Below are 9322 nucleotides of genomic sequence, written 5' to 3'. Positions count from 1 at the left end.
CAAATTTTTATTTTTATTGAGAGCGTGTAGAAGGATAAAAACCCTTCTGGTGTTCGACAACTAATATAAACTTTCCCGTGAGCCCTGCTGAAAAAAAAACAACAGTAGAAACCCCCACATAGATTTTTTAATGGTTATAATGGGAATTGTATTGGTTTTAATGGAAACTCCAGTGGTCTCTGTGGGTCTCTACTGGTAATTCCTTGCCTTCTCTTAGTGGTGTATTATGTCAAGTGGATACGGGTAATGGTAATAGTTTTGATGGTTTGTAATGGTGTTTGTAGTGGAAACCATTACCATTTCTGTGAGTATTATTATTTTTTTTTTGAACAGAGTAGCAGAATGGAAAAATGACTTGTGAAAAGTCCTCGAATTAATACGTTGTATTCATGTTTCCATGAGACATTAACACTCGTATCTAATCACTTTAGTTAAGTTAATAAATGTGTGTGTATATATATATATATATATATATATATATATATATATATATATATATATATATATATATATATATATATAATTTTTCTGTTAATGATAATTTGAAGTGTGAACAGGACTCTTGTTGTTTTTTTTGTTTGTGGCGCGGACATTCTCACAGTGGAGGACTTGCTATCCCACAATGCACCGCGCTCCATTTTGAGCGCTCGCGGCTCCCAGCGTGTTCCGGCTGTGGCTATGTGTACGAGCTCGTGCCGTGTTAAAGATTAGCTTATTCCGGTTTAGCGTTTTTTATCGAAATTTACATTTACTTCTGCGCAGGTTTCTTTTAAATTAAAAGACCAGAGGCGCGTCCGCCCACCGAAAATGTCTTTGGTTTGTGCGAGTAAGTTTAAAACTCTCTTTTTTTTGGCTGTTGTTTCTCAGCTAGCTAGGCTGCTAGTTAGCAAGCTAGGCTGCTAGTTAGCTAGCTGTAATGCTTTTCCGTGCAGAGAACTGAGCCGGAGGCTAAGCTAATGATGCTAGTTTAAAAACGCGTTCCACGCGAGCTGGTTAAAGTTGAACTTTGGAGACGCGTGGTGTGTTTTCACAACGAAATTGTGAAATTATTGCAGTATAAAGGCCATTATTTCACTCTATATGTGTAGTGCACTTGGGTAAATACATGTATGCATGCGCATATAGGGTACCATTTGAGATTCAACTGAATATCCGGCTCCTATTTGAACTGGTTTATCTGTGCATAAAAAATAAACAACGTTGGGTCTGTACAAAATGTATGTTTGTTCATTATGTATAGGCATTTGAGTAGTAGTCCTTGTGCTCTGTTCAGGTCAAAATGGCTGGTTCTTAATTTTATATTTACGTCACACAGGTTACATTAGGGTCATAAATAATATTGAATAATACAGAACTGGTGTAAAAAAAAAAAAAAAAAAGTCCAACAAATAGCTGCCTCCATTTGCACGTCATCACTGTTTGACAAGAACATACATGCAAACATGTTGGTGATTCCAATTATTATTAGTATTATTTCCCGTCTTAGCTGCCCGAACACCTGTGAACAGTACATCCATCATCCATCATCCATTGCTAAGTAGAGAACAGAGCGCAAGGGTTAACAGGGATCCAGTTTAATCGTGGTGCGTCTTTTAAGGTGTGATCTAACGATGCATCGTTCTGTCCTTTTCGCAGTCTCGAACGAGGTACCGGAGCACCCGTGTGTCTCTCCGGTCTCCAACCAGGTATTCGAACGCCGCCTCATAGAGAAATACATCGCCGAGAACGGAGCCGATCCGATTAACGGGCAGCCTCTGTCCGAGGAGCAGCTCGTCGACATCAAGGGTAAATATATACGATGCGATACGATACTACAGCTTGATTTATTCAGGCCTTTTTTATTATTTTCTTGACAACCGTCGAAACCACTTTTCGTTGTCTTGGTCTGTTCACACGGATAGTCTCTCACCCCATTCGACCGAAGGCACCGTCTGCCACCAGCATTCCTGCCATTCTCAAATCGCTTCAAGACGAGTGGGTACGTAACGGGTCTTGTTTGTTTGTTTTCGCGTTTCTGAAGCCCTCTGTTTTAAGCCGGATTCACGATACGTCTTTGTCTTTCAGGATGCGGTGATGCTGCACAGCTTCACGCTGCGCCAGCAGTTGCAGACGACACGCCAGGAGCTGTCACACGCCCTGTACCAACACGATGCCGCCTGCAGGGTCATTGCCCGTCTCACTAAAGAGGTCACTGCTGCCAGAGAGGGTGCGTTCCACATAGTTTTATAAGGGTATATGTATGAATACCCTGTACATAATGCTGCTATAATTACTGACGTAAGCACACACACACACACACACACACGCACACATACATATAACAGTTGTAATCTTTGCCCTTTGCAGCCTTGGCTACACTCAAACCTCAAGCTGGATTGGTTGCTCCCCAGGTTGCTCCTGCCTCCCAGCCCGCAGCCGTGGTCAGTATTCACCTCGAGTTTCTCCAGCTCATTTACATTCGCTGACTAAAACCTCAGACACCTCATGTACGTTAGATTTGATCCGTTCGCTCGTTGAAATGTGTGTGTGTGTGTGTTGCTCAGGGTGCGGGTGGTGAGCCCATGGAGGTCAGCGAACAGGTGGGAATGACTCCCGAGATCATCCAGAAGGTAAGTCCTGGACACCACCACGACCGTATCTCTAACCCGGAATCGCTGTGCGCTCGGTTGGTTGCATTGTTGACGTTGTCTTCCCTTTTCCAAACCAGCTGCAAGACAAGGCCACTGTCCTGACCACCGAGAGAAAGAAGGTAACCATGCGACAGTTTCTGAAGAAATTAAATGGATCTCGCTTGGTCCAAATTGCTGATCGGTACGTTATTAGACGCCAAGGTCTGAAAATGTATTTTAATGTTTCTTTGGAATTCAGAGGGGAAAGACTGTGCCAGAAGAGCTCGTCAGAGCCGAGGATCTCAGCAAGTATCGCCAAGTGGCCTCCCATGCTGTAAGTCTGTCTTAGGTTGGCTTTTAAGCGCAGGTTACAAAGGTTTTGTGGCAGGCCTTGTCACCTGGTGGTTCCCCTTTCTTTCCCCCCCTTGTTCAGGGTCTGCACAGTGCCAGCATCCCTGGAATCCTTGCTCTGGATATGTGTCCCACAGACACCAACAAAGTGCTCACAGGTACAGACACGCACACAAAACATCACCTAGCTGACTCTATAGGAATTCTTCTGATTACGTCTATGCTGCATGTGAATACTCTCTCTTTTTCACCCTCTAGGTGGCGCGGATAAGAACGTGGTGGTGTTCGATCGCCGAGAGGAGCAGATCGTCGCCACTCTCAAAGGCCACACCAAAAAGGTCACCTCCGTCATCTACCACCCGTCTCAGGTAGCACCGTCTTCCTCCTCGAACCTCATAACGCGTGCGTGCAAATCTCGGGTCATTTTATTTATCTAGCTCTATACTTTTACACCCTTTTTCCTCAGTCGCTGGTGTTTTCGGCGTCCCCGGACAGCACCATCCGCGTGTGGTCAGTCTCAGCAGGAAACTGTGTGCAGGTGGTTAGAGCTCATGAGGCAGGGGTTACTGGCCTGTCCCTGCATGCTACTGGAGATTACCTGCTCAGTTCCTCTGAGGATCAGGTAATATATATACACGCACACCGTAATGGGGAAAATTACTCCTGAGATGCATTTGAAGCAAATGTGCTGCCCAGTCCCCTTATTTTTTTTTTTTTGGCCACAAACCTATTTGACTCAGCTAAAACAAAGTAACTAATGTAATAAAGGTCGAGCGATGGTTGGATTTTACCGATAACTAAGTCGGGCGGTGCCTACCTGCCGATAACCGATTAATCGACCGATAGTTTAAAAAAAAAAATTGATTCTGAATATAAACATAACACTCAAAGTAAAATATTGCAAAAACTTTATTACAAAAATAAACAGGGCTGACTGTACCGTGAAAATGTGCTTTACTTTTTAAAATGGAAATAAATATGTAAATATTAATATATAGTAACTATTAATAAATATTAAAGTAAATAAATTATATACATCAAAACCGAACCAAAAATGAACACTCCGAATAACATAAAAATCGGGACTTCCGAAATGAAATAAAAAAGCACTTCAAATAACACGGCAAAATTTCTCCGCGTTTAGTTTTTTTTTTTTCGCCTCTAGAGGCCGATCTCGTAACGTATAACGACCACAGATCCTTCTCGAAAAACTATCGGTGTGGATTTTTTCCAATTATCGCTAGTTTTGGTTACTGGTGTTGTAACAAGGCAAGCTGGTGAGCTAGTTAAGTGCGTTTAATGCAGACTAACTGCAGTGAGCAGCAGTATATGATCATCACGGTCCAACTTGCTTAATAAAAGTAGCATTGTCTTTGTCAGCAAAGGTGTAGCATTTTAAATAGAAAAGCAGAGCCAAGGTTGCAGCTCGTGGGTTTATACCTCACTGCTGATGCGTAATCGTTCGTTGGCGTTTTAAAAAATACGGCGATGATGGTTGTTCGCTTGCACGTCACCAATTCTAACCGTTTTTTCTCTTACAGTACTGGGCCTTTTCTGATATCCAAACCGGTCGTGTCCTCACCAAAGTCACCGATGAGACAGCAGGATGTGGTGCGTAATTCCATCTCTGTTACGATATGTCTATCTCATATATTTTCCCCTCAAATGTGTGCTTCTTGCCTGTTTGCGTAACCACGTCCTCCCTCCGGCTTACAGCACTGACCTGTGCTCAGTTCCACCCCGACGGCCTGATTTTCGGCACCGGTACGGCAGACTCGCAGATTAAGATTTGGGATCTGAAGGAGCGCACCAATGTGGCCAACTTCCCCGGTCACTCTGGCCCAGTCACCGCCATCGCCTTCTCCGAGAACGGGTACTACCTTGCTACTGGTAAGCGATGCGTAACTGTATTTATTTATTTATTTGTTTGTTTGTTTATTACTTTAATTCCTTTGTAATTGTTGTTTGTTGTAGGTGCTCAGGATAGCTCTCTGAAGCTGTGGGATCTGAGGAAGCTGAAGAACTTTAAGACAATTACTCTGGATAATAGCTATGAGGTTCGATACGGTTTCGTCGTTATCGGAAGTGTCGGTTTGTTTTTGTTTATTTTCCTGGCGTATCAACGAGTATCATCCTTTTTCTCCGTCTTCTTGTCCTTCCTCCTGTCGATCTGCAGGTGAAGTCTCTGGTGTTTGATCAGAGCGGAACGTATCTGGCTGTCGGAGGGTCTGATATTCGAGTCTACATTTGCAAACAGTGGTCTGAGGTTCTCAACTTCACCGGTGAGTGCAGCAGCTTTACTGTCCTACACGGAAAATAGTGCATCGAGTCGTCTTTTTTTTTCTCTCTCTCTCTCTCTCTCTCTCTCTCTGCTGAGTTGTCCGTACTTCCCCTACGCCATTGTCTGCAGGTTTTAAAACTGATAACTGTAATCGAGATTCAGCACATGCTGGCCTTTGTTCCCTTTTACAACTTTCTGTTCTCTCTTCCCCGTCACTTTCTGCAGATCACTCTGGTTTGGTGACGGGTGTGGCGTTCGGTGAGCACGCTCAGTTCCTGTCCTCTACGGGCATGGACAGAAGCCTCAAGTTCTACAGCCTGTAGGACACAGGAGGAACCGATGATAAAACGAGAAGAAAAGTGAGAGAAATAAGAGTGTTATGTTCTAGTCCATGATCCATTATGTAGTGTGGAAGAAGAAGAAGAAGCCAAGCGCAGTAGAACCCATCCACGTAACGCCGACAGGACCGCGATGATTTTTTACAGTCTCGCTTTCTCGCGGCTGATGACCGATACCGGACGATTTACGTATACTACGATACCCTGTAGCGATAAATGAACTTGAACACATCCTGAACACATCCCGGTAATCAGTCGTTTGATCGTTAACTCATTTTCCGTAGCTGTGAATGATTTTACTCTTTGGTCAAACTTCTATTTTCCTGCTCTGATCTCGTAGGGATCCCTTTCTCCTTTCTGGCTTAGTGGTGTTGCTGTTAATTAGTCTCTTGTGCCTCATTTTTTTTTGTTGTACCCTGTCATGTTGGGCTGAAAACGGAAATGAATGCAAATTAGATTTCAATAAAGATTTGGTGGTTTTTAATGTCTGGTGTTATTGTGACTGACTGAAGTGTGGGACATGAATCTGATCGTATTACAGATGAATATCGTATCAAGGATCAATCTGATACAGTGAGGGTGATATCATGATATAGCTTCAAGACAATATTTTTTGTGGTAACGATATGAAAAGAACATTCGACACTCAACACGTCGACTATAATGGTCGATATCGCCGGGACGACACGTTCCCATCACGGAGGATTTGTACAGGTGTAATCATGGACCGTATGAATCTGTGGTCATACGAGGCCTCTGATTCTGCTTGAGTAAATTTGTTGAGTAATAATTAACAGACATTAATATGTAAAGTATTCAAATCTGAAAATGGCTACAGGTTGATCAGTGAGGCACGCCGATGTAGGGGAAGACGAAGAAATATATTGCTAAAAAATCAATATATATTTTTGATCAATCATAAAGTAAATCCCCCTCTTTCTCTCTCCCTGTCTTTCTCTGTCTCACTGTCTCTCCCCCCTGTTTTAATCTCCCTATGTCTGTCTCCCTGTCTCTCCTTCACTGTCTCTCTCCCCATCTTTCTGTCTCTGTCTCTCACTGTCTTGCTCTCCCTCTCTCTCCCCTTGTTTTTCTCTCTGTCGCTCTCTTTCCCTGTCTTTCTGTTTCCGTCTCGCTCTCCATCTCTGTCTCCCCATCTCTCTCTCACGGTCTTTCTCTGTCTCCGCCTCTCTCTGTTTCCCTACCCCCTGTCTTTCTCTCTCTGTCTCCCTGTCTTTCTCTCTCTCCCTGCCCCCTCCCCTCATTAAAAACACTGTCTATTATGAATGCAGTCTCTTCATTCTTATTTTGATGGATTGAATTCTGGTCACACTCAAATTTTTTAGAAATCAGTGGGAGGCTCCAAATACAGCTCAATCTGCACAAAAAAACAAACAAACATAAATAAACCCCGAACAGAACAGAACAGAACAGAACAAACAGGCACTCTACACACGGGTCTTCACAGCACGAGGCCGCGCGTGTTTCCAGCTCTCCTCATGCTAATGAACGTGCTCTACCGTCACGTGACCAGCCGACATCATGTGACACCCGGAAAAACCCGGAAGTTGGTGAATCACCTTTTCGTTCCTGCTACACGTTCTACCTCTTTTCCTCCCGACCCCGTCTCTTGGCGTCGGATTGGCTTCAACTATGCGTGCGCGTCGTCGCTTCGCCAATCAGCAGAGTGTTTATGGGAACTTTTAGCCAATCCTAGTGTAGGAGGCGGGACTTTTCTGGAATACGGGTGCGATCCTGAAGAGACGGTAGGACAGCTGTTGTTGGAGCGGTTTCATTAACGCCGTGCGAAAGGAAAGCAAAGTCCTGCGGAGTTCTCCAGAAGACAGTCTGAGAGCTGTTTTTAGTGCCAATAATTTATTCACCATCCACGGGTAAGCTTGACATCAGTTGTTTTTCTCTTTACTGACGGGTGAAGTAGTGAACAGACTGTAAATATGTGTAGTGGAGCCGGATAGTTCAGGAATGCAGAGCACTGTAGCTGTGTGTGTAAAAAACCACGACTTCCTTCAATCATTTAAAAAAAAAAAACCCAACTCATTTTCTATCATATATTTTGTTTAGTTCGCACACTTACCCGTTTCTTTAGGTGGTTTTAAACCCCTGTTCCATTTCAAGTTAAAGTTAGGGATGGACAGAGTTTATTTACAGTAAGAGCGGTAGGGCGATATGATATTATCGTCGACGATACGATATTAAAAGGACGATACTATTCAGCGTTCGGCGGTACTCTTACAACAAGTACACGGGGGTCACTACTGACAGATAATCACGTGTTAAATCGGACGTACGATCAACACGATACTATTCGTTATCGGGGTTTATTCTGGACGTAATAATTCCACTTCTAAAATCTGAAATCTTCGTTCACCTTCAGCATCAGTTTTACGCGTATACGTGAAGTCGTAATCATAATATTCACGTCGTCCTGCGATACCGAAGTAGACGACGGGTGCGTCTCAAATCAGCTCCCTAGCTGTATATCGTGTACACTGGTAAGGACCCTGGCTCGGTACACGCCGAGACGCCGATAACCCAATTTCCGGCCACGTGACTACGTGCTCGTGTTGTAAGATGTCTCAAAAAATGTAAAAACTTTTTTTTTCTTTTTTTTTATGTTTTATATGTCATAAATTTGCATCGTAGGCTAGTTAGCGGATTTTTTTACGATTCTTTCTTTTTTTTTTAAATCGTTAAACGCTTAAAAGTCGTTTGACTCGAACCAACTGTATACAGGACGTCATCCGGGAGCTGCGGTAACGATAACGAGATACTTACTTACGTCTGTAGACGGAAACATGACGTCATTTCCGCTAAGGGAACATAGTGAGCATGGATGCTCCCTAGATTTTGTGATGCATTGTGGGATTTAAAAAAAAATTATTATTTTTATTTATTTTACATTTTCAGAGCGAACGCTGTATGATTATTATTATTATTATTATTATTTCATTTTTTTTCTCGATTGAGAAAGCCCTTAAAATGATCGACGGCCTGATCAGCGCCCCGTCTACTGGACTCGGGAGCTGGTCGAGACGCGCCCGGGCACTTCAGTACGTTGCTCTGTGGAACGGCGTCCCGAATATCACTGTAAACGTAACGAGACCCGAAGTACCTCTCGCCGTCTTACTTATCGGTACTCCACAGCCGTGACGAAGAAACCGAGACGATAAAAGATGAACAAGACCGATCAAAAGGACGCAGTGAATGAAAGTTCCTCTGCGAAACCGCCGGGGTGAGACGGCGTCAACGCTCTGAAGTAATGCCACAAAGCCCGACTGCAAAAACGAAACCACCTTGTGGAAGTTCCTGCAGGTGTTGAAACTGCTTTTGCAAAGAACTTCAACTCACGAGCGTCACTCAGAGCCAGCGCTTGAATATCCTCGTCCTGAAGACCCGGGCCGCTCGAAACGTCCCTCTGGTTTATCGCCACGCAACACGTTTGTACAGAATGGAAATGCGAAGATGTGTTCATATTCAACCGCGTGCTTTATATGAGGAAGTACGCTTATTTCCATGTACATCCCATTGTTTCAAAAGCGTACACTTCTCCGACCTGTTACGCAACATGTACTCGGGGCTGTTTCCTTATTATGTTTTCAGAATGTATACAGAAATAAAACGTTTGGGGTTTTGTTTTTTTTTGTCATGTAATTACGAATCACGTACGCTGGCGACTCCTTATTAAATAATACTTAATCAATCACGCGTTCGAGCCGAGCGCGGTA

General features: G+C 43.6%; 2 protein-coding genes across 2 annotated transcripts in view; both read left to right on the top strand.

Annotated features, from left to right (window-relative positions):
* Positions 1 to 643: 643 nt before the first annotated feature.
* On the top strand, positions 644 to 6063 carry prpf19 (pre-mRNA processing factor 19). Its single transcript, XM_017473619.3, has 16 exons — positions 644 to 826; positions 1636 to 1785; positions 1902 to 1978; positions 2065 to 2206; positions 2347 to 2420; positions 2544 to 2609; positions 2708 to 2749; positions 2869 to 2943; positions 3043 to 3118; positions 3219 to 3328; positions 3427 to 3582; positions 4502 to 4571; positions 4677 to 4850; positions 4935 to 5017; positions 5137 to 5242; positions 5467 to 6063. Exons 1-16 carry the CDS (start codon positions 808 to 810, stop codon positions 5562 to 5564), a joined length of 1518 nt encoding a protein of 505 aa, XP_017329108.1. The 5' UTR covers positions 644 to 807; the 3' UTR covers positions 5565 to 6063.
* Positions 6064 to 7311: 1248 nt separating this feature from the next.
* tcirg1b (T cell immune regulator 1, ATPase H+ transporting V0 subunit a3b) overlaps positions 7312 to 9322 on the top strand; it is a 12948-nt gene continuing 10937 nt past the window's right edge. The window contains exon 1 of the mRNA XM_017473613.3: positions 7312 to 7468. The gene's annotated coding sequence lies outside the window, so the exon portion shown is untranslated. The remainder of the gene's footprint in view (positions 7469 to 9322) is intronic.

The sequence above is a fragment of the Ictalurus punctatus genome, chromosome 8 (assembly GCF_001660625.3).
Source record: "Ictalurus punctatus breed USDA103 chromosome 8, Coco_2.0, whole genome shotgun sequence".
In the NCBI taxonomy this organism is placed as follows: Eukaryota; Metazoa; Chordata; class Actinopteri; order Siluriformes; family Ictaluridae; genus Ictalurus; species Ictalurus punctatus.
Note: the sequence above shows the minus strand (reverse complement) of the source record. Positions and strands in the feature narration are given on the sequence as shown.